This window comes from Pinus tabuliformis, chromosome X (assembly GCF_031772625.1).
Source record: "Pinus tabuliformis cultivar Carrire ecotype Pingquan chromosome X, CPIR1, whole genome shotgun sequence".
NCBI lineage: Eukaryota > Viridiplantae > Streptophyta > Pinopsida > Pinales > Pinaceae > Pinus > Pinus tabuliformis.
Window position 1 is genome coordinate 19,485,901 of NC_142308.1, and position 25,755 is coordinate 19,511,655.

Below are 25,755 nucleotides of genomic sequence, written 5' to 3' on the forward strand. Positions count from 1 at the left end.
CCTCAGTTGTGCTTTGGGCAATAGCTAAAGTGTTGGGATGAGCACGTCTTATCTCATACTGCGTCTCTGCAGGATAGGCCTCAAGATATTGTTCCAGAATTGTCTTGTCAGGAGGCTTGTAATCTTGAGTCATATCCTTTAATAGTTTATTAAATCTTTGGTTAAATTCTTCAACTGTTTCATTTTCTTTTTTCTTGATAGTGTTGAATTCCTTAACCAAATATTTCCCTTCCCTCTTATCTCCATACTTGTCTCTGAATGCATCAAGAAGAGATCTCAAAGAGTCGAAGGCATTGTCAGCTTTATCTTGAAACCAACCGACGACATCATTCTCTAGAGAAAGCACAAATAATTTCATTTGAACATCCACGTGATTATAATCAGTAGCATGAGCGTATCTTTGGATAATGCAGTTGAACTTTTTTATGTGACTTTCAATATTAATAGCATTGTTCCCTTGGAAAAGTGGCAGCTTGCTCATAGTGGATTCATTCGGCAAATCATGTGGATACCCTTGAATGTTGGTGAAGTTGCAAGGCCTGTAAAAGTCACCCATGATGTCTTGATTTATAGGATGGTTGATGAAAAGAAAATGGAGATCAAGGAGAGCTTCATGTTCGAGAAAATTTAAACGATCTCTAGAATGTAATTTGTTTAACCGGGCTCTTAGCACTTTTTAGGATCAGAAGCGAGATTAACCAAGCTACCAGGATTCCTTCTAAAGTACGTTCTTGTGAATGGATGAAAAAGTGGATTTGCCACCCAAACAGGAAACCAACCTAAATGCCCAGGTGCTAATGGTATGAATGAACAAGATGAGAAAATTAGTGAGAGAACAAAAGATAAGGTGATAAGAAGATGAAGAATGATGAAAGATAAGCGGAAAAAAATGTTGTGTCACTTGACGGGCTAATGAATCGTGAAAGAAGTTAGAAGATTAATGAGAGTGTCGTCAAAAGTTAAAACCAAAGTCCAATAAGATGGTCCCGAGCAACGGCGCCAAAAAAATGTTGCGGCGTTGACGGGACAAGGAATGAAGAAAAATGGAAAGATTGAAAGATTGAGATATTGTCGTAAACCCCAAAAAAGGAAAAATCTATCCCCAGCAACAGCGCCAAAAAATGTTGTCGCCCGGATTGTACAAGCAACACGACAACCGCTCAGGGCGGAGGTTGTCACTCTGATCCCCGCCCACTCTGTTCTAGTTGTCTCCCAACAACAGGCTATGGGGCGTAGTCCCTATGGAATGAGGTGAAGGAAAACAAGTTGGGAACCAACTTGTTTGGGAGACACGGATGAGTGGCCTAGCTACTTGGTGGAATTTTAGCAAGATTAATGATTAGATTAGATTTCAAGTATGAGACCAGTGCCTTATGGAGTCTCACTTCTTGCTTATTTTAAATTGAAACCAAGTAGCCGGATGGACACTTGTTGCTTAATATGATAGACTATCCTATATGATGTGCAAATCCTGTTGAGAAATCCAAAAGATGGCAATTAAATGATTTATCTTATTATGACATTATACTGTGATGTTTTTCATTATTATTATTTGATCTTTCAGATTATCTTTTCTTATCATCAAGACTAATACCAAGCAACAAATAGAAGAGAACACAAGACATAGGCACACTGCCGGGGCAAAACCCCCCTCGAGGGGAAAAGCCAATCACAAATTCTTCCTTCAGTAGATTCAAAAGATGAGATGACCAAGACCCTTACAATCTAGACCTAAGACATCCTCCATCAAATCATCCTTGAAACTGTGATAGCACCAAGACCTTGACTGTGGTAGCACTAAATACTTCATTTCGCGGTAGCACCGAATCCTTCACTGTGATGTATCACAGAAACTCTCCATTGTAATCCGCATTATCTCAGAGAGGTATGTTGAGCTTGTCTTCTGAAATAATTCAACCGAGACTTGTCCACTATACTATCATCGAAATACATCTACCATAGCATCGAACTGAGGTCACTTATCTGAGCTCCTTCCTACAATGATACCGAAATCATCTCACTGTTGTGACACAAAGAGTGTGTTATTGTGGTAGCACCGAAATTGTAGTAGCACTAGACCTTAATCCGCATTTGATCCGAAATTCCCTTACTGTGATATCTGAACTTCATTTCAGAGGTAATCCAAACTTTTTCACTATGATTGATGTGAAGTTCTTACACTTATATATATAGTTGTTTGTCCATGAAATAGGCTGACATGAATCCATGAATAGTTGTGTCTCCATTTATGGTTAGGCCGACTTGATGAAGATTTGTTTGAGTCTGACAGCAAGGATGACTTGATGAAGGAGTCTTCAAACAAGAATTGACTTTGACAACAACCTAAAGCCTACAATGGAGGCTTGACCTAAGACAATTGATCCAAGCATGAAAGCCATGCTTTAACAAGTCAATTAATAATAAAATTCTTTTGCTTTCATTTAAAAAATATTACATTTTGACTTCAAGTACAATTATGAAGACCGAACCTAGTTACATTCTTCAACACTCCCTCTTAACTAGGGAGGAATTCATATTTACATATAATCATAGAGGTACATGGAAGATCTCAAAACACATCATCTAAGCAGTTTAGGCACTACAATGCCATGGACTAGATTCCTGACCAGGGTAATCTATCCATTGGTCTCTCAACAATTTAGGCACCGTAATGCCACAGACTAGACTTCTAACCAAGGCAGTTTATCCGGGTGGGACTAAGATGGACTCAAACTTTCAGCCTCTTTAGGTACCATTAGGTTTACTTGCTAACAATCAACCCTGAGATCCGAGTGCGTATCAGAGCTCAATGACCAATGCCACCCTTCCAACTTCGGGACCTAGACATCAACACAAAGAGCTGACCAAATGTCCTCCCAGGCAATGCTTCACTCACAAAGCCTCAACACCCCTTCATCCAGCAAATCAAGGACTACAAATCTCTCCCGATCAAACTGATCGGTAACCAACATGCTATCAAAACCTTCAAGAGATTTACCTGTACAAACACAACCCCAATCAATAATATACTTTCACATGTTTATAAACAAATACAAACCTCCAGGGTTGTTCTAGATGTTACTTCTCAACTCAGTAGGACTATCAACCGAATCTTTGACAGAAGATTCCTCAATCATATACTTTCCTTTCCTACTTCACATGCAGCAACATATTCTTCAATCAGATCCAGCTTTCCTTCTTTCAACAGCACCTCAAAATGCATTCTCCAATTTCCTTCTCTCACTCATGGCCTTCACTAAAACTTACGGTTGTTAGTCCTAGTCTAGTGCATGACACATGAAGTAGAGAACCATATCTGTCACTCCCTCTTAATCAGAGAGGATCTAATCATTTATGTACATCCTCTTATCCTAGGGAGATTCTTTTCATTCAAGCTCCCTCTTAACTTAGGGAGTTCTACTTCTTCTTTATGACATTGAAGAATCTTTCATGGCTTCCATCCTTCTTATCAGAGTCATTCATATATAATGCTCATCACATCAACTTTACTTACGATCATCTTCACCATCTTGAAAATGATGTACCTACACAACTTAGATAGCAAGTACAACCAAAATTATAGAAGCATGAAGTTAGCCATATCAAAATCTTATAATAATGGAAGCATTAGACTTTTCAAACATAATCAGCAAGAGACTATACTTCAATACTTCAACTTCTTGCCCAGGTTTTGTTACAAACCCTAAATCAGCTCAAAATATTAAACTCATCTAGGGTTTCAATATTATTTCAACGAGATGACAAGTTCTTTCATATAGCAAACCCTAGAAATAATTCAAACAAGTAATGTGTCTAACAATTATTAGAATTCATATGTTAGACTCCTCACTAGGATTTCATACGTATCCTAGATTCCATACATGAGTTTTAACAAACAAAAACAATCACAACTTAATCAATATCATGATTAGCACCCAATAGGGTTTGATGTAAACCCTAGATTTCCATCAACAAATTCTTAGCAATCACTATATAGATTCATTGATTCCAGATTGTCATATCACACATATTAGTAAATTTAACTACTACTAGGGTTTCGCTGCAAAACCCTAGATTTTCCAAACAACATCATCCTAAACCATCAAACTTTGACTAGGGCTTGTTTCCAAACCCTAGGACTCATGACCATTAACACTTAGGTCAACACATATATCTAGGAATTCATTAGCATATCATAAGGAAGGCCAACGCTAGGCCTACCAATGCTAGCGTTGAGGGCTAAGAAGGCAAGGATGACAAATTAAGGGCCAAAGAGGAAGGAAAATGCCAAAAAGACACAACGCTGGAGGGAGAGAGGCACCAGAGGTTGTACGTTGGGATTTCGAGTGTAATTTAGGGCTTATAAAGGCCATGGCTAGTCCAAAGGGCAGTCGTTAGGGTCAAGAAAGGGAAATCGTGTGGCCTAGGGCCCATGACTAGGCCTTCTAAGGCCTTAAAGCCCTAACGTTGGGCTAGGGAAGGGAGGTCGAGGCCTCTAAGGCTTACGGCCTACCTTGGAAGGCCAAAAAATGATGATGCAGGGGCAAAAAATGATGACGCAGGGGATTATTAGGCTGACGTTGGGCTGGACAAGGCTAGATCTAGGCCAGTGAGGCCTTAAAAGTGAAACCCTTGCTTCAAAATAAATAAATAAAAAATCTCCTCTAGATTTGTATTTTGCTACAAAATCTTCAATGGGTAGCCCTGCAAAATTTTCTAGAGACTAGATCTTACCCTCAAGGGCCTAGATCTAGCTCTACTTCAACTTGATCTCTTGATTCGACCTGCAAAAATGAAAATAAAACACCCAAACCCCAAATATATACGAAATCTTAAAACCCCAAAACCTAAGATAGCAAAAATTATTTACAAATTATATTTACAAAATCTACAAATATTCAAGGGCTTCTAAAAATTTAAAGTTTTTTGAAAATTATTTTTATGGCTTTTTTTTTATAAATGGCTAAAAACACTTCAGAAACCCCATGCACACTATAGCCTTAGCAAATATTTAATCCACCCTATAAATATTTAGCATCCAAGCAAAATGATCCTTGCCCACAGTTTGTGAACTGGAGGCCAAGGATTGAAGTACCTGCAAACACTATGTATTTATCTCAAAACAATCATATATAAGAACAACATAGGAAGTCCGTAGTCAATACATACCACAAATCAACGAACAAGTACAACTCAAGTTGCACCTCAAAGTCTTTATTATCATAGAAAAAATAGTTCCCAGCAAGACAATAGTTTACACAAATGCTTCAACAACCATTTCTTATAGCCAAAAAACAAATGGCTAGACTCAAATGATTCTCTAATTTATAGATAAATCCTCCAAGTGAAAAATAGCGGCTAGTTTCCTTGATCCTTGTCAAAATAATCTTGGCCGTTGAAAAATACTTGATCATCATTTAATCTTAGCCATTGAATTTTTAGTTTTGAGGAATTTTCGAATTTATCATCTAATTCCATTTTAATTTAGCTCAAATTAATTATTTTGAGCTAATGTCCTCAAAAAATTGACTTTGACTTAACCACCAAGGCGCAAGGGTCCAATTTTTCTTAAAATATCCAATATTTCCTTGGTGGAGGACCTCCAAAAATTTATTCTTTTAAGACCCACGAATTTTTCACTTGGAGAATTTAATTTTCCTGAGAAATTTAATTTAACTCTAATTAATTAAATTTCTAGCTTAGAATTTTAATTTAATTTTGTCAAAAAAATTAATTAATTAACACGAGGGGATTAATTAATTTTTCCACCCTCCAATATTTTAACCATGGTGTCTAAGTATGATGGACCATGCATTAAAATAGTTTTTACATAAGAGTTATAATTTCAACCCTCAAAGGACTCGTTTAGCTTAGACCCTAAAAAAAAAACATACCCAATCTGCAACACAATATGAGCTAGTAGACCAAGTGATTTAAAATAAAATAGTCTAGCCAACTAGCTTAAATTATTCCCAAATCACTTTTACATAAGACTCGACTAAAACACTAGGACTCACACCTAAGACTTTGACAAATAATTACACCCTAACTTTGAAGTGAGGTTGGAGGGAAAAACTCTACCTACCATCTGTGTTCATAAACACAAATGAATCAATGAAACGAAAAAACTCCTAAGATGAAACTCTCACCAAAATAGTAAGCTTACCTAGGCTGTTACATACATTCACGGTCTTACTAACATCATTTACATTACATAACTTGCAGAATGGGTTTACAATGACATATGAACTGTTGATAGATGCTCTAATCCTGGTTAAAAAATTTGGTATTTTCGCTTCCTTGGAACTTTGACAAATTGTGTACAACAGGTTTCAGTTGTAGTCTTGTTCACTCACCTTAAATTGGGGTTTAATCCTTAACCCTAGTCCCGTAGAATCTCCCCTACTGGCTTATAGCTACAGGATGGGCACTACATGAGAACCCCCGATTTTGGTAGCGTAGTCCCATTTTCCTGTTCTGCATTTTTCACTCCCCTCCATACATTACATGCCCTATTTCATCATCTTGTCTAGATCCACATGACCATTGGGTCCACAAGGCTTTGGTATTCGCCCTCCCCTTGACCACATGTCCGAGTCGGGCCTAGAATAATGCCCTGAAGTTTGATGCAGCTTAAAAAAAGAGATAAAAGCATATCATGGCCACACAAAATGAAATTATACCGCAAAATGCAAAAATGGTCGGGACAGTAAAGATCAGCACGTGGATAAAAGTCAAACACAAACTCTACCCCTTATCAATATGATCATCACCCTGGTTCCTAGGGCCCCTATGAGTGCCCCTGCATCATTAAGGAACCCATGCATGTCCCAACCTCTGGTGGGTGATGAACTGCCCCACCTTAAGGGGGTAATCATTAATATATCATACACAGCATGCTCTCATCCCCGATTTTGGTAGCGCAATCCCATTTTCCCGTTCCACATTTTTCACTCCCTTTCGCACATTACATGCCCTATTTCATCATCTTGTCTGGGTCCACATGACCACTGGGTCCACAAGGCTTTGGTATTCGTCCTCCCCTTGTCCACATGTCTGGGTCAAGCCCGGAACGATTCCTTGAAGGTTGACGCAGCTTAAAAAAAGGAGATAAAAGCATATCATGGCCACATACAAAAGGAAATTATACCACAAAATGCAAAAGATGGTCGGGACAGTAAAGATTAGCACATGGATAAAAGTCGAACACAAACTCTACCCCTTATCAATATGGCCATCGCCCTGGTTCCTAGGGCCCCTGTGAGCGTCCCCTGCACCATTAAGGAACCCATGCATGTCCCAACTTCTCGCGGGCGATGAACTACCCCACCTTAATGGGGTAATCACTACTATATCATACACAACATGCTCTCATCCCCTAGAGCCCCAAGCAATAAAAGGAAAAAGGAAAATGAAGAGGTGTGGAAAAACAAAGGTCGAGGTAACTCATGTGCCACAATTACTCCCTCCTACATTCATACATCGAAATATGTGGACATCCCTCATCATTAACACCCTTCAGCCCATGGCATTTAGCCTGGAGAACCCTGTTTCTCAATCCACCTCATAATTATTCACATGACACCTACCACTTGAAGGATGTACCTTCAACATGTCCTTCGCTTTAGCGGCTAGGAACACCTAATAGGGTTGTTTATTAACCACTCCTACCAAGGGAGGTAACACCATTACATATTGAAAGCCCCAAATTTGAAAGGGAAACCCACTATGAAGTCTCATTTGTGCCCTTGATTAACAAGCTTTATTCACTTAGCTGCACTAATGAATTAGTGTACCTAAAGGTAAGAAGCATTAGATCTTATACAAGAATGGAAGGTGGTTTCATCATGGACTAGGCAACTTAACTGGGGCCCAAGCCCACCAAAGGATCATATTGACATTTGTAGGGGAAGCATTAAGATCATGGGTTTCCATCATGTGACAGAGTGTTATCTCATGCCATGGGAAGCCTCAATGCCTTCAGTAGCTTGTTCACTGCCCCACATTATATGCAAGATGATGGACTTGGACCAGCAGTGCCCCCAGTTGGCTTAGCAATATATACGGGGTTTGCCAGCTAATCTGAGGCCTAGAGGAGGTCTGTATTATCCTTGAGACATGGGAGGGAAAGTACCATCTTCTGTGCCCTCATTTGGAGCAGTCTACAGGCTTATTTTTCATCAGGAGACCCATGAGACCATTACTTGTGCCCCAAAGCCACTTTGGAGCACCACATGATGTTTTACTTGGAGATCAAGGGGCCACCCGCTTGTCTATCATTCATGGAGCCCTCACTCTCATTATGGCACCTTGAGGACAATATGAGGCCCTCTAGTAGCCCTTCTACACCACCATTTCATCATTCCAGCTCACTTTGGATGGCTTCTTCTTCACTTTATGAACTACTTGGTGGTCTTGTCACCAAGGGCATGTTTTTTTTTGTGAATAAGATAGAATATATTACTACACATAAGTGGTATTTACAAAAAGGGTTGGGTTGTGCGAGCAAAACACTCTAGCACCAGAGCCAACAGCACAAGCCTTCATAGCCTCAGATGGACCAATTTTTACATTGAAGTTAACAAAAAGAGAGAATTTTTGAGGTATTCTGAGAAAATTTACAAAAAACAGTCGTGTTGAGAATTTCTCCCATGATGCAGAAGGGAGGGATAACAGTGATGGAGGCAAAATTGTCCCTAGAATCCTTATTTCCGATGATTTGCAAGCCATTGAGAGCCATCTAACAACCAAGAACCGGAGAGAGGTACCAGGAAGACATAGCAAAAAAGAGTGGCCACCCTGGGCGCTAAGGGTTGCCCTCCACAGGGTCATCGTCCAGGCTAATGGGCAGTTCTTGAGTACTGAAAATCCTACTCATTGTTGTTCTACTCATTGTTGAAATTTCTAACTCTGACACGTCAGAAATTCCTACTGCATTATCTGGTTTTTTTCACCTACTTTTTTATTCCTTAACAGGTTATTTAACCATATAAATACTGAAAATAAACACAAATGCAGTGTCAACTCATATACAGATCATCAACTAAAATAATAGACAAACACACAAGGGACATCGTTGTTCTTGGACAATCGTCCCCGGAAAAACCCAATGCGGGAAAACCGGTGCTGTAGTTCTGAGGGTTTTATTATTAAGCAGCTTTCTTGAGTACAACTAGGGTACCAAACTGCCTCACCCAACAGAGATTTCTACACGGCAATAATACCTCTTTTTGGAAGCAGATATTCAGCTTCTCAACACTAGTATGCCCCACGAAAATCCTTCTGGCACTTCTCCAAGGCTCTGCGTCAGCCCTGCTAGCCTCTATGTCAGCCCTCTGCCTATTTGCATCAGCGCTCTAGCCATTTTCATCACCCACGTAAGCCCATCAGCCTCTCCGCAGTCTTTGCATGCGTCTGTGTGGATCCTGCTAGCTCTGCGTAGCTCTGGCTGCCTCTGTGTCAGCCTCTCTGGTCACTGCGTTGACCCTCAAGCACTATCTCTGCCTCTCTGCTATGTACTCACTGCTCTTCGCTGCAACAGATCACTTGTTCGAATTTTCTCAGCAAACCCCACTCCAAAAAATCGAATTGACTGATCAATCTTGGTGTGTCTCCAACTGACCCTCAAGCCTCCTCTTATACTTTTTTTGTTGAATCTTCAACTGTCAAGATTAAGTCCCTAATCAACGGCTAAAATTAGATTTGGCTTGATCCATGTCATTTAGAACATTCTCACACAGTTTTATATTAATACCCATTAATATTTTAATTTTCCTAAGTTTAGACTTAGGAACCCCATTAAAAATATTAATTATTTTAATATCTCTCTAACCGAGTGAATTTCCCCAAACCATTTCTGAGTCTTGGAGATCTCATGTGCTTTAGCCTCTCCACCAATTTTCATGGCTAGAGCACATCCGATGCTACCACAAATCAACACTCCCTCTTAGCGAGGAATGTGCTCTAGTAATGCTCCACCACTGAACATCACACTGATCATCCAACATTGGTACTTGTGTTGATGCTTGGCCTGCTGCCCATCCACTGCACTGTTGGATCTTGTACTGCTGCCCATAGCTCTGCCACTGCCACTGCTACATTTGTACTACAGCTCCCTCTCAACACGCTGCATCATGCTACCCATAGCACTACCACTGCCACTGTTGCACTGCAACTCAGTTATCGAGAAGTAACTAACTTATCTACCCAAGTATTGACATACATGTCAACCTAGAAGCCTCCTGATGCTGAAGCTACGTCTGTTGCTATCTGGTGCTTTCTCTACTGCCTCTGCGCTGCTGCAAACACCTTTGTGCCTCTCACACTGTTGCAACCTCCTTTGTGCCTTTTTGCACTGCTGCAACCACCTCTGTGCCTCTCGCACTGCTGCAACCTCCACTCTGCTGCTACAAACCTTTGCACTCTAGCACTGCCTTGTTGCTCCATCCGCATCTTGCTTCTACCGACATCCGTCATCCTGCTACTGTCATTCGGGGCTCCCGTAGCCAATATGATCCAAGAGTTTGGGTACCTCAAGGATCCTGCCCCTCATCTTCTATAGTCCTCCTGACTACAGCTCAATGTCTCCCCACCTCTTCTCTAGAGGTGCATGAGTACTCATGGCACATTCGTCATCTGTCTCGACTTCTTTCTCCGCCTTACTCGGACCTGCCTTGCAGTCGGAAGCCTCTCCCTTTTCTTCTTCCTGGGACACTGGGTTGCATAATGACCCAACTCCCCATAATGGAAGCACTTCACCTTGGAGATGTTCTTCTTCTTCCTCTTCCCCTGTTGTCCCACAGATGCCATAGTTGCATCCTCCTACTCCTCTTTCTTGATTCGACCTCATTTGCTGCTGCTTCCTGCCTTGGTCAACCATCTGATCTCTTCTTGGCAAAGAGTTGCCCACATCTCTTCCCATCCTGGAAGATCGGCTCTGCCAAAAATGCTTTGGACAAATGTCTCCCAATCCTCGAAGACTGCATTCAAGGCAATCCTCACCATGAACTCCTGATCCGGTGTGGCCCCTATGGAAATAAGTTGGTCATGAATCTCTTGCAACCTGCTGAGGTATAGATCTATGTGCTTTCCCTCCTGCATCTGATACGACCGCAATTGATTCTCCAACAGCATCTTCCTCTGCATGGAAGTGCCCTGATACAATGTCGTCAAGGTATCACACATATCCTTTGTCGTGTTCTTCTCGGCAATATGCGGTATTACATGATCCTTGGCCCCATCAAGGATTATGCACTTTGCCTTCGCCATTACATTCTCATACCTTTCATTATCAGCCAGGTCAACTGGGATAGCCATAGTTCTCAAGGCGAAGCCCTTGATCCGATGTCTATCCACAACAGACAGGATCTTGGTCTTCCAGATGACAAAGTTGGAGGCCCCGTCCAACCTGTCCTGATCCCTCAGTCCGTTCATTGCCATCTTCGCTCCTTTTTCTAGACTCCTTCTGAGTCTCAACTTCCCTCCTGGAATTTCTCTTCTAGACTCCCACTAAGTCTCGATTTCCCTACTGGAAATCTTCCCACCAACTATCGATCCGCTCCTCTCTGATCCTCTATGCAACTGCATCTCGGATCTGGATTTCTTGGCTAGAAATCCGTCAAGGCAGCAACTCCCTCTACCTTGGTTCTGTCTCGTTAGGTACTGTTCTGCTTCGACAGCAACAGCACCCCACCAGCTTCCTAATCCACAATCTGCCCATAGCTCCCTATGCCCCAACAACTAAAGAAACTAAGCCTTTCAGCGTTGCGCTATGCAACAAAGGCTGAATCACTCCTCTTGCCAACTGCGTCAAGCCTACCTGACTGAGTAGGATGACGTGGCTCTTTGTGAGCCTCTTCTGCCTCTGTCTCTCTGGCTGAAATGATGACGCAAGACCTTTGCGTCACTTCCTCTCTATCGCTTTCTACTTAGGAGCAGCTCTGTCTCTCGGGACAACTGCTAATGCTGCAAATATTTCTAATTATGTTGGCACCTTCAGTCCTCCTGTGATCTACAACGCTCTGATACCATGTTGAAATTTCTAAGTCTGACACGTCAGAAATTCCTACTGCATTATCTGGTTTATTTCACCTACTTGTTTATTCCTTAACAAGTTATTTAACCATATAAATATTGAAAATAAACACAAATGCAATCTCAACTCATATACAGATCATCAACTGAAATAATAGACAAACACACAAGGGACACCGTTGTTTTTAGACAATCGTCCCCGAAAAAACCCAATGCGAGAAAACCGGTGCAACAGTTTTGAGGGTTTTATTATTAAGCAGCTTTCTTGAGTACAACTAGGGTGCCAAACTAGCTCACCCAACAGAGATTTCTACACGGCAGTAATACCTCTTCTCGGAAGCAGATATTCAGCTTCTCAGCACTAGTCTGCCCCACGAAAATCCTTTTGGCGCTTCTCCAAGGCTCTGCATCAGCCCTACTAGCCTCTACGTAGCTCTGGAACCCTCTGTGTCAGACCTCTGCCTCTCTGCGTCAGCTCTCTAGCCTTCTGCATCACCCATGCAGGCCCCTCGGCCTCTGCACAGTCTCTGGTTGCCTTTGCGTGGCTCCTACTGGCTCTGTGTAGCTCTGGCTACCTCTGCGTCAACCTCTCTGGTCACTGCGCTGACCCTCAAGCACTATCTCTACCTCTGCTATGTACTCACTACCCCTCGCTGCAACAAATCACTTGTTCGAATTTTTTCAGCAAACCCCGCTCTAGAAAATCGAACTGACTGATCAATCTTGGTGTGTCTCCAACTGACCCTCAAGCCTCCTCTTATACTTTTTTCTATTGAGTCTTCAACGGCCGAGAATAAGTCCCTAATCAACGGCTAAGATTAGATTTGGCTTGTTCCATGTCATTTAGAACATTCTCACCCAATTTTATATTAATACCCATTAATATTTTAATTTTCCTAAGTTTAGACTTAGGAACCCCATTAAAAATATTAGTTATTTTAATCTCTTTCTAACCTAGTGAATTTCCCCAAACCATTTCTGGGTCTTGGAGATCTCATGTGCTTTAGCCTCTCCACCAATTTTCATGGCTAGAGCACATCCGATGCTACCACAAATCAACACTCATTTCAATATGTATCTTATGTAACAAACAAAAGAAGAAAAGAAAAAGTTATTATTATAAAGCATGGGTTTCATGCTCTTTATTGATGGTATTCTAAGAAAAATCATGTTCTTCGTGCTTCTAGTGTTTGTTAGGTCATAAGGTATATTGTCATGAGTCAAGAGAGTCAACATCATATTTATAAGACCATTCCGGGCAAAATATATCGTGTAAAAGAATTTATTTTGAGTCTAGAAAGTCCTAGAAACCTCCAAAGTACAAGGCGGCCCTGGAAGCTTCAAGTTGGCCTAAAGGAGGGAATTCGACCCCTTGGTAAGGCTATATTAAACGAGCAATTTGACCTCATTTGCGACTCACTCACTAAGAAGTTCAATCTCAAGGAAAAAGTTTGATCCGTAGCTAGGAGGCAAGGAGACAAGAAGAGCAAAGGTCTAGAAGAAGAAGACTTGTTTTGGGCTATCTCTCTCTCACACGTGCGAAAATCTAGGATTTTTGCAACTACAAAGGAGGTTGAAATTGCAGGTTCTAGTTGCAATAGGGCGAACTGCAGTATCTTGTTGCTGGAAGGAAGAATAATCTATCTTGACCTCGTTGACCTTGGGAGGAGTTGTCTTGCTCAAGGAAGGTATCAAGAAAAAGTTGGACTAGGGTTTCTGCAGCAACTACAAGGCCAAAATTGCAGGTTGAAGTAGCAGCATTGAGGCTAGCAGGTCGAAGTTGCAGTTTGAAGCTGGTTGGTGCTATATCAAGGAAGGACTTGTTGGAAGGGTTGACTTGGTACTTGGAGGAGGACTTGGTCTAGAGTTTGGGTCATTATTGTCTCAATTGAAGCAGATTCTATAAGAAGAGAAGAGTTTTCCAGGTTTCCACTTGGATGGGTTTTGCCCTTGCTGAAAGCCTAATTTTTGTGTCCTTTGTTGTTACTATTTTCGTTCTTGATATTTGTTTGATGAAAAGATCTAAATAAAGAACATAAGAAGACTAACTAAGTTCACAAGCAAATATTAAGGTTAAAGAAAATTGGAATTGATAACTGCCACTTTGCATTTTCCAATAAGAGGATCATATAAATAGGTGAGACTCCCATTTATGAGAGCATCATCATCACTTCTTGGATCTATTCTCTTGGAAAAATCTCACATTTTTTTCTTGGATAACTATTGGAGACTTCTATTGATGCATTTTGATATCTTTGGAGGCTGAAATTTTCGTTCTTTCTTGGATCCATCTCTTGTTCTATGGTTGGATATATCTCTTGTTATCTTGTAAGTGCTATTTGTTGAAGATTTTTCTTGATATCATGTCTAATGTCTAGAATTATTGTAACTATATAGATCTCTTGTGCCCTAATTCATTGAATATCATTGTAAATATTTGTTGAATTGTGAATTGCACATGTTACTCATTGCATAAAATGTACACAAATGTTCCTAGTGAATTGAAATTTGTCTTCTTCCATGAAAAATCCATAAATCTTGGCTGGGTAAATGTTAAAGAGTGGTTGTTGGGACATCGCTTTTTAGCCTCCTTGAGAACACTTTTGGCCAAATTTCGAATCATCATAACTCCATAACCCAAGGATTAGGCACTAGTCCAAGTAAAATTAGTGGTCACCTTCTCGTTATCTTCCTTTTCCTCTCTAAAAATCTTCGACCCCATTCCTAGACAGCCAACCAAGGTTGCCTATGAATTGCATTAAAGGAGGTGTCTTGAAAAAATTAATTGGACAAGAACCTATGTTATTGTCTCCTCTAGTGATTCTCCAAGTTTGGAGTAATTCCCATGGTTGGTTTACAAGAAAAATCAACCCCTAGTTGCATCTTTGGAAGCCATACCTTGAACGTCTTGGGTTGGTAGTCTCATTAAGGGTATTTGTACATAGCATTCAAAGAAATTGATCATTCTTGACCCTTTCCCTATCCTATCTTGGCCTAGTTAGCACATAGGAGGGACTTGTTGACCTTGCCACCTACACCTACCTACAGTTAGTGAGAAAAGCCTTTAACCCCACAAGGTGTGGTTGGTGGCAAGGAACCTAGAGAAGGGGTTGTCACCTATTCCCAACTCTCTCCGTTTAAGCTATCTCCTAGGTTAGCTATGGGGGGTGGTCTCTAAAGGAAAACTAAGTTAAAGATGTGAGTTTTCTAGGAGAGTTGTTAAAGTGAAATAGATTACTTCTTAAGATTTATAATCAAATGTGATATGAGCAACAACCATCAATACATAAGATAAGCATAAAGCATATGAACAATTAGTGCCTTCAAAGTATTGCTCTAAAATGAAATTATATTTGTTTAAATGAAATTAAATGTTTTCAAGTGGAAAGCAAAAGTAATCATAGAAAATGAAACAAGAAACTATTAGCACAAGATAAAATCCATGCAAGATACAAGGATGTCTTTAAAATAAACAAATTTATAAATCAAAGCATGTAAAGATATCTTGCAAAAATGAAAACAATTAGTGATCTACTTGAAAAATGTAAGTGAGATGATCCTTGTCAATGTCTATCAAAGTAACTTGCCTTCAAATATTAAACAAGCATATAAGCCAAATTGAAATAGATATTCAACATGTAGACTAGTGCCTTCAAGTAAACAAATAGCTTGCCCAAAATGAGATTAAGCCACAAATGATAGAAAAATTTAAGTGTTAGACCAAGATGAAATTAAGTTTGCAACATGAAATAAGTAGTGCTTGGAAATGAAATAAGATACATCAATCATCCATGAGTGTAATGACCATTAAAATGACAACATGCAAATGGAGTTGCAAAAATAAACAATATTCCAAGTACAAGAGAATTAAATTCGTTGCAAAGTTAAAGAAAATTCCAATGCTTGCATTTAAAGTGCTTCTTGAAATGGGAAATGGTATTTGTGTGTGAAACATTAAACCACCAAGATAGCAAAAAATTGAAAACTTGCAAGTAAAGTAAAACGTGATGTGAAATGCTCTTGGTTTGTTTTATTAATTGAACTCTAAAAGCAAAATTGCAATTGGAATCTAATCCTCAGACCTTACCCTCGCTCAAAGTTTGGATCTCACAGTGAGGAGTCAATAGAGGTAAAGGGTCCCTAAAAGTCTATTCAACCAACTTAAGTTGGAGATAAGTTTTAGTGATGCTTGGGGCATATAAGATCTCTAAAAATAAATTAACCAAATGAAGGAACTAAACTTCAACTTGAAATATATTTGTTTGACATGAAATAAAATGTTGCTTTGTAAAATAGAGTTTGCCCAAATACTTGATGCATGTAAAGTGTGCTCAATGGTGAAGCATAAGTAAACTTGGGACAATATTCAAGCCAAATAAAATCAAGTTAAAGGTGCTTGCATGTAAAAATCTGAATTTGCTATGAAAGTAAATGAAGTTAAAACTTGTAGCAAATCAAACTAAATTGCATGCAAAATTAGTGTGATGCATGATTGTGTTAATTAGCCAATTATATGAAATGCATGCAAGTGAAAGAGATCAACAAATCAAACCACAAGTCTTCTCCCAAAAGGTGGAGAGATAGGAATATCAATGGGTAAAACCCACGCTCCCAAAATCAAAAATTTTATTAGCTGTTACAAGAACGAAAAGACAATGAAGTCTTCTCTAAAGTCCAAAGAAAGTCTTAACAATTTGGCTTCAAACCATAGAACTTTCCAGACTGAAAATTTCTGATATTTGAGGCCCAAATAGGCTCAAAAAAAATCGGATTTTGAAGGAGAAGAGAGGATAAGCCTCCTCTATGGCCACGACCAAGAGAGAGAAAGAGATGGCCAAAAGAACTCGGCCTCCCTCAAGAAGAACACGGCCTTGTCCAAGAAGAACTTGGCTTAAAGGTGGAAGTAGTCACTAAATTTGAGCCCCAAGGTCCTGCATCCAAACTTGTAAGTAGTTTTTTTATAATGAATACCGTCAGTAGTTGCAAGAGAACAGGTTCGAAATGGCTACAACCACACAACAAATATTAGCTCAAGAAAACTACAAAATAATCTACAAGAGGCTAGGCCAAAGAGTATGAGCAAGCTCTCATCTTTGACTAGTCATGACATGGCTCTTTGAAATAGTTAGATATTGATAAATGAAGTGCAATACATGAACAATAAAAATTTTAATGTGATTTTGATGCAATAAATAAGAGCCTAAAACTTAAAAGAACGCCTACAAGACAAATCGAAATAGATGAGACTTTAAAATTTAATGCATGCGGGTTCTCCTTGAATATTTTCAAGAGTGGGTTGGTTCCTCCGAGAACTTCCCCTCACGCTTGAAAGCTTGACCAAAGACAGATTCTTCTACAAAACTTCACCACAACACATTAAATCCACATGAAATTAAATAAATGCAATGGAAAGAACTCTTAGAGATATATTTGACATCAACTAGAATGTTTCTTTTCCTAGAGCAATTAAACAATTCCTATGCTAATATGAGATAGTTGCATATCAACATAACTTGAAACAAGCATGAAGGAAAAATAGCATGAAGAAGTATGTAGAAACACAATAACAACATGTCAAGAATTTACCATATGCAAGGAGAAGAACACCATCACAAGTAACCCCAAAGTTTGTTGTATTATATTGCAAAATGCGTGTACAATCCAGCAGCGTGTCCTCAAGCCCAATAGCTCGTATTACATGATACATATGAGAGCCCATGGCTCTATTATATAGAGAGTTGGGAGAAAATCCCAAGGAAAAATGCATGTGAGAACTGAACTTGGAGCAAATCCCAAGAAAGAGCAAGTCGAGTTCCAAGTGGAGATGATAGAGACACCAAGGCAAATCAAATTCCATATGTGGCACCCAAGGAAAATCGAATTCTCTATATGGCATAGTAAACATATCCATGAGTGAACCAAAGCAATGAGATAACTCTAGTCAAACCATCCAAACTCGAACCAAGTGTTGCCACCTCAAATGATGATCCCAAAGATGCTCTGTGTAGATCCCAGGAACTACGTGATCTCCTCCAAGAGAAACTCGTGGTCCTCCAAAGTGAAGTGCTAAGTGTAGAAGCACTCGAGCTAATAGTGAGATAAGGCCCCACGAAATCCTCAATCCAAATATTCCTTTAGTGCATGAGCTTCTCCAAATAATTTGATTTTCCACATAGGCAACTGCTACATTAACTCCAGGAAATTTGATTTTATGAGATATTGGTGCATTTATGATGTAAGGTGCTCAATCATCGTCCACATGTCCCTTGACTCAACTCTTTGACTTGGGATAATTTCCAAGTCATTTCCATTTCATTTTGTCACATGGAATAATTTATTTCTCTCTATTTAATTTATTTCTAGCTTAATTTATTGCCACATTTTCCACTAAACTTAGGAAAAGTGGGTTTTGGGGATCCTAAACACATTTTTTATCCCTCAAAGTGTGTCATAGTAGAAAGTTGAGGGTGAAAGGTGTAAATTTTATTACTCATGAGTCATACCCCATACAACTTCTATAGACATCACTTATTACATTACAAATACAATTTTTAATGCAATTTCTGCCCAGAGGAAAATCTAAAAAATTAAAAAATGACTACCTAGACCTAACCAAATTCAACAAAACAATTTGTGTGATCTAGTATGGTAATATACATCGACTCTAGACACTAGGATTCACCCAAGGCCTCACCATCAAACAGTACTCCGGATTTGAGGTAAATATGGAGGAAAAAACTCAATTAATTATTAAGTCCTGGTAGGGAGATGATAATTAACCAAGTGAAAAAAACCTCCCAAAGTAATACTCACTTGTTGGCAAGGTCCCAAGCTACCTAGGCCTGTTACATGACTCAAAACTCATCATACTAGCATCACTTATTACAATTCCCCACAAGGTGTGGAATCTGGGTACAACAAAAAATGATGAGAAGAAGAAGTAGAGTTTAAAAACTTTGGTAATCTGATGATATCTGATGGTACAAGTGTCCTTTGGTACATCCTTGGGCATGGAGTCTTCAGATAGTCATCAAGTGCCACTCTAGTGGTCAACAGGACTCCTCCCACAATTACTCATAAACCCTAGGTCTTATTTAGGTCTCTTCTAAGTCTCTCTCTAGTGAAGAGAAAGCCCTTTTCAAGTGATAAATCAACTTGCAAAGCTCCTAGAGAGGTCCTATATCACATTGGAAATATTTACCTTGGCCATACCTATCATCATTGAATATCTATTAACCCTAGGCCTAGACTTTCCTCCTAGATCTTTCTTGGAGAGCCCTTAACTTCTCTTGAAGCCTTGAGCCTGAATTGAGTCTCTCGCTGAATGGGCCTTGGGAATCACTTCACACCTTATCATTGATCCCATCATTAGAAGTGATTCTCCTTGATACTAGAACTCCTCCCATCGGTGAAAGTCCGTAAAGAGCAAGGGAGGCTAACTGAGGTGACAGTGGGTCTTTGTCCCATTGTTGTCATTTGGTCTAGTAGGTGTCCCTTAGGTACCCCTCCTAGGACCCCTGCTAGATTATGTGGCAACAAGCCCTATGCAAAACAGTCCACAAAAACTTCTTTAATCAACGAAATCAGAAATAATATGGTTGGTCTCAAAACAATCCTCAGTCTGTTGCAATGGAAAGGCCAAAGTCAGATTCTTGTTTCAAATGCAACGTGGTCTGTTCCAAGAAACGTGGAAGGTTTTGTGCCACAGTGCCAAGGTAAATGCTTTTGTAACGACCAAAATTCGTATACGCGGCGGAAATCTTTCAATGACGTACATGCCCATTGTAAGACATGTAAATGTGTATTGAATATTGTATAAGAATTGATATAATATATGAGATGATTACAAATGAGAATGAGGGCCTACTTATATACCCTAGGCAGGTGCCCTTTCATGAATGGTCATGTCTCTAAGACATGCCTCTTCATTACTAATTAACTAACCATTAGTTAATTAATTAATATTTATTATTATTATATTTATATTTATATTTATTATTTTTATATGAATTATATTCATAACAGCGTCTTCATCCTGATCACAAGTGTCACTTCAGAAAGGTTAGCATTAAGTACTACTCCAGGTTAGTGATTCCCGGGCTTTAGCTCACAGCATATGAATTTCTTCAGAATAGCCTGCAAGAGCACATTCAAAGACCCAACGAAACCCAATCCCAAGAGCCAAATCATAAACCCAAATAAGCCTTCGACTGACCTTCAAGGCCATGGGGTATAGGGCCAAAAATTTTATGATGTGCCACAGCTATATGTTCAGGAAATTGGAGCGAATTTTTTATAAAGTTTTGTAGCCAAACAGGTAGAGTTGTAGCTTCCCAAATTATGTCACAGAGAACCTTTGATCAGCGAGATTTTTTCTTGTACAATGAAAATGCCTCTAATATCCCAACATGCATCCTGCAAAGATAAATTAGAACCTTCGGAAATGACAGAAAAAACCTTAAGCCCAACCACAATTCAAAGAAAAAGAACCACTTCTTTAAGATGTGCCTTGGCTGCAAAGATCTCAGAGCTTTTGATATGCATTAGATACTTGCTCATGGAGAGGGAGATAGACCACTTATATAGTTTTTTGAGAAGCCAAGGTCAGCCGACTTTCATTAAGAGGGAAATATCATATTTCAAAATTTGAAATTTTAAAAGTATATTGGAGCCACAACCTATGGTGCCAAAGACCCAACATATAAATAATTTTAACATAAGTTTTTCTCTTTTGAAACCTTCTGCAAGAGATTTTTGTTATGAATAAATTTTAATTTAATTCATAACAAAAGAACCTTAAGATTTGAACTTTATTTTAGCCATAAAACATCTGTCACATCATTAATATGATTAGGGCTTTTGACCATAATAAGGATGCACTATCTTTGACCATGCATATCTCTCAAACTGTGAGGGCCCACAAAATGCTCCACATATCAACAAAATTAGCATAACGAGGAGAATCAGTCGACAATGGTCATGAAGGCAAATACACTAATCTTCAACTTCAAAATCCTCAACAAATGTGGGGTGTCTTCATCATCCAATGAATCCAAACCCTAGAGCTAGGGTTTTATCAATGCATATACATGCCAGCATATTGAGGACATTAATGATGATATCCTGCACCTGCTTTGATATTCTGCACCCGTTTTGACATCAATGACAACATACTCAACATTACCCATTTTGGTGGGTAACAAGAACTAAGAGGATGGGCCATGAAAAACCACAAGGGTCAAGAGAAACCACCGAAGTTTTAAAAAAACAATTTATATAGAGCACTAAGCATGCTCTACTGAAAATACATAAGATACATTGTCTTTTGCTCATCATGATACATAACAATAATCCTCATGAAGGCACAATTGATCAGGGAAAGTGGGCTCAAACAGCATCTCAAATCATGTATGAGATCAACTCAGATGGTGGGACAATCTGACAAAAAAGATGTGGCAATCCTGATGTGAAACTTAGGGGTAACAGGCTTTTTATTAGTCAGTATAGTAGCTTGTGTTTACTACGACTAAATGTGGTTAAATTCTAACTCATCTCCCAACCTTTATTTTGGCATCTGATGTCACCTTCCAAGGGCTTTCCTAATTTTTTATTTACTTATTGATTTTAATTTCATATCTCAGGGTTTTGTTTGCTGGGTTTTAACTTTTAACAGTTAATTTTGTTTTTCCTTCAACGCTTGGTGCATAAGGTAATCGAATAGTTCAGCACATTGCTCCACATATGACTGCCTAAAATAGATACCATATATCTCCAAATGCCATCATCCAGCAACGCATCAGCTCACTTACAGAGATTGCCAACTGTGATGAGAAGCCTCTTCTGACCCTCTTCACTTCAGCATCTAGCACTAGCAAACCTTGACATCCTCCCTTTTGTACAGAGCATATACTCATCTGGATTTTGCATTTATTGGATTCTTCTTTATCATGTACCTTGTACATTTTTTAGCTATCTTCTGAGATTTATTTGTCTTGTTAGCATTGCTTTAGAGTTGCATTCACTCTCCCACTATAAACTGACACTGGATGTACTTTTTAGTCCCATTGACCTATTTATTGTGGTCATCCATTGGACATGAATACAATTATCTTATTTTTTCTTACAGTACATGACCTTGGTGTCAATCATTTATACACCATTAAGAGGTCACACGAAAAACACTCAACACCCACTTTTGGAGAACTGCAATTAACAAATATTATAGGAATTGACATGTTGCAGAAAGGAAAACTGTAAATCATAGCTTTCCAATTTCCAATTCCTGTTGTTGTAAAAAACGAATAGATAATACCTATCATGATGTTTTAGTCTACTTGGAGTTTCTCAAACATAATGCCAGCACTTTTCTGTGCCATTATCTCATGTATGCAGTGCAACTGGTCAGAATGTTGACTCACAGAATAAATGAATAGGTATATAGCCAATTACTAAATATATAAAGAAACAAACTTTCCCCATAAAAAGTTAATTTGGATCAATAACGTATAAAGTATGCACACTCAATTACCTCACTAAAGCAAAACAAGTCCATAAGACCAACAAGATTCGAAGCATAATCTCTGCTTATATGCCTACTTCCATAAATGCGTTCAAGTTCTTCCCTGCTCATCTGATTTCAAAAAAGTACAAAACCTTTCCAAGTTAGTGAAGGGAAAGCAGGATAATTCACATGTTTTATTTTAGTGTGACAGATACATCAAATACAGGCAGACCTGCAACTCTGAAAGTTCTCTCAACAATATAAGAAATTGATGAAGAAAAACATTCTGTTCAAGAAAAGAGACAAGTGGAGGGGAGTGGAATGTTTGGCTTTGTCATTTTCCTATTAGAATTGTAAATTTAAAATATGATGAAATTGTTGGAAGAAATTGTCATTTATGTCAAAGGGTGAATAGGCCAGCATCTGTTTGAAGATTTGCATGCACAAATTAGTGAATTTCGATGCAAGGACCTTCTAGATTGGTAGCCCTTGTCACACAATTTCATTTGATAGGTGGCATGCCTTGTGGGTCCTCTTGGTTGGAGAGATATTGATGTTTGAATTTTGATGCCCCAAATGGGTGGGTTTAGCACCAACATCATTCATAATCATAATATTTATTTCTGCTCCTAGGAGGTCAAAATTGAAATTCATACTGTCCTGGTTCCATATGTCCAAGTCAGCCTTGAACGAAGACATCATGAAAGACAAAAATAAAAATAAAATGTATCTAAGCCTCCTTGTTCAGGTCAGGTTGGTACAGGTTCAGGTTGGCTCCAGAAAAGTTGTGGCCTTTCAAGGTTCAGGTCGGCCCCAAATTAGGCCTTCATCTAACACTATATATAACCCATTCATGGAGTCTCAAAAGGACAGAATTTGTGGATCTGTTTATTAAATAAGTGTCTCTGAACCAACTGAAGAAGTACGAGGTCAAAAGGAAGAAAAACACAGTGATATGAAGAGTAAGGATCAGGGTTAATGATATGAGCATCTTTCTGTTTTTTCTGTGAAGGCAATTCTGAGTGCAGGACACATCTTTCTCCTATCTTTTAAAGGTAATCCAAGCTCCTGGACTGGTTCAAATCCAAGGCAGTCTGAAGCAAGCAATCCAAACCTGAGGCTGGTCTGTCCTGTGACAAATCCAACCTTCTGAGGCACTGATTTCGGCCCTGTATAAATCCTCTGAGGCAGCCTAATTTCGGCCCCCTTCTGAGGCCAGTTTCTGAGGCTGTCTAAAGTCTGTTTTGGTCCTTTCTGAGACTGCCCCTAAGGCTCTGTTTGGCTCTTGTTTAAGCCTATGTCTGAGGTTAAATTCGGCCTCTTGTCTGAGGCATTCTGAAGGCAGAACCGAGTCTCTTGAAGCTGATCCAAAGTCTTCCTGAAGCAGATTCAAGTCTGAGATCTTCGTTGTTCAAGGATCCATTCTGAGGCAGATCTGAAAGCTTCCTATGGTAGAAATCTGAGAGTCTAAGGCAGCTATCTGAAGCAGTTTTGGACACTTGTCTGATGCACTTCCACGATTTGATCTAGGCATTGTTGAAGCTTTATTTGAGGCAGCATTGGAAGCTTGTATTCATTGGTTCGGAGGCCATGTTTAAGAGCTGTTTAAGGTCTGATTGAAGATATGAGTTGGCTGACCTGTTCAGAAGGAGAAGTTTTTCTTGTTAAGGTATGAGTTTCCTTGACACAATTCAGTACTAGGAATGTTAAGCAATATTTATGAAGCAGTCTTGAAGTATGACCTTTTCAGTGGCAAGAAAGTGATACTTGGACAAGTTGGACAGAGGTTTGTTGGCCATGATCTGAATGTGCATTGACAGAGATATTAGCATTGGTGTAATTGGGTCATTTCCCTGGTGAAGCAAACAAAGTTCCTTCTTCGAATTAATTACTCCAGAAGACTTGGAATATGAAGATCTCAATTGAGATACAAATATTATATATTAAATGTATGAGTAAGAATCAATGTTTTACAACTCGGACTCGGACTCCGACTCGGCCGAGGATCGACTCCGACTCCGACTCCGACTCGGTAATGACTCGGCCGGCTCGATTTCAATGACTCGGTCGTTGTAAAAAATACATTAAATATTTATTTTTTTTATAAAAAAACATAATTTTAAATATTTTAAACATAATTTTAAAGATTTTCATTCAAGTTTCCAAACACACAACATTATAATATACATGGAAGACAACATACTGGGTCCAACACTGCATCTTGCACTTCTTCCCATCCTCCAGATCTTCCCGCTTGTCGTTCTTTTGGTCATTTTAGAAGACTGCTCCTAGGGCTACCAAAACTGCCCTAACTCTGACAAATCAACTGTTCTTGTCACTTTGCTTTGGGCTTTCAGATTTTCCCATCTTGTCAGTAATCTGGTTGCTCCAGAATGTTGTTCCTAGAGCACATCAACAACCCACTGATCTGCACTTTTTCTGCTCCAAAAGTCAATTCATGAGGTACTGCACAAAGCCCATCTATTGCAGACTTCATTGAACTACGACATCAAACCATTCCTTACGCAGTCCACTGATCTATGGCTTAATGACCAACCTATTCAACTCTGATTTGTCAAGTATTGTACTTCAGGGCGCACATAAGATAGCCCTCACAACACATCAAATCATAGTCCTTAAGGCTTATATAACTAGCCCACTAACTGTCCCTCTGCCACTCCAAATTGACAGTCCTTAGGGCACAATGAATGCAATTGCCAATTTCTTCAATGGTCAGGTCTTCAATAAGACTAGAAAGTCCTCTTGGATATGTAACACGCTTCCTTGTCATCATTTTGCTGCCAAACCCTAGGTAGGCCTTGCAATCCCACTAATATGAAAGAGACAAAGAGCATATAGACAAGAAACTAACCAAGACCATCAATCAAGGAGGAAAGACCACAAACCCTACTTAACTTTACCAAAAAACAGCAAAAAAGTGAATTTAATTCATAAAATACGCTGCCCAGCCGTGCTTTTAATGACTCGGCCGAGTCAATACGGACCCGGCCGGGTTGACCGAGTCAGCTATGACTCGGCCGAGTCATTGGATGACTCGGCCGAGTCATAGCTGACTCGGTCAGCCGAGCCGGGTTGCTGGCCGGGTCAGTGTTTTGGGGTTTGACTCGGTCCGAAACGGCCGTTTCGGTTTCAACTCGGCCGAGTTGTAAAACAGAGGTAAGAATGATGATACAAATGAGAGTGAGAGGTCTACTTATATA

General features: G+C 39.4%; 1 protein-coding gene across 3 annotated transcripts in view; it reads right to left on the reverse strand.

Annotated features, from left to right (window-relative positions):
* The window catches only part of LOC149138115 (HAD-superfamily hydrolase, subfamily IG, 5'-nucleotidase), a 619,402-nt gene that overhangs the window by 485,647 nt on the left and 108,000 nt on the right, over positions 1-25,755 (reverse strand). For 2 of the 3 annotated variants that reach the window (XM_089449021.1, XM_089449019.1), the window contains one exon: positions 22,562-22,663. The exons of the other annotated variant lie outside the window; for it this stretch is intronic. In XM_089449021.1, the coding sequence (XP_089305147.1) occupies positions 22,562-22,663 (102 nt within the window). The remainder of the gene's footprint in view (positions 1-22,561; positions 22,664-25,755) is intronic. 3 annotated transcript variants of the gene reach the window in all.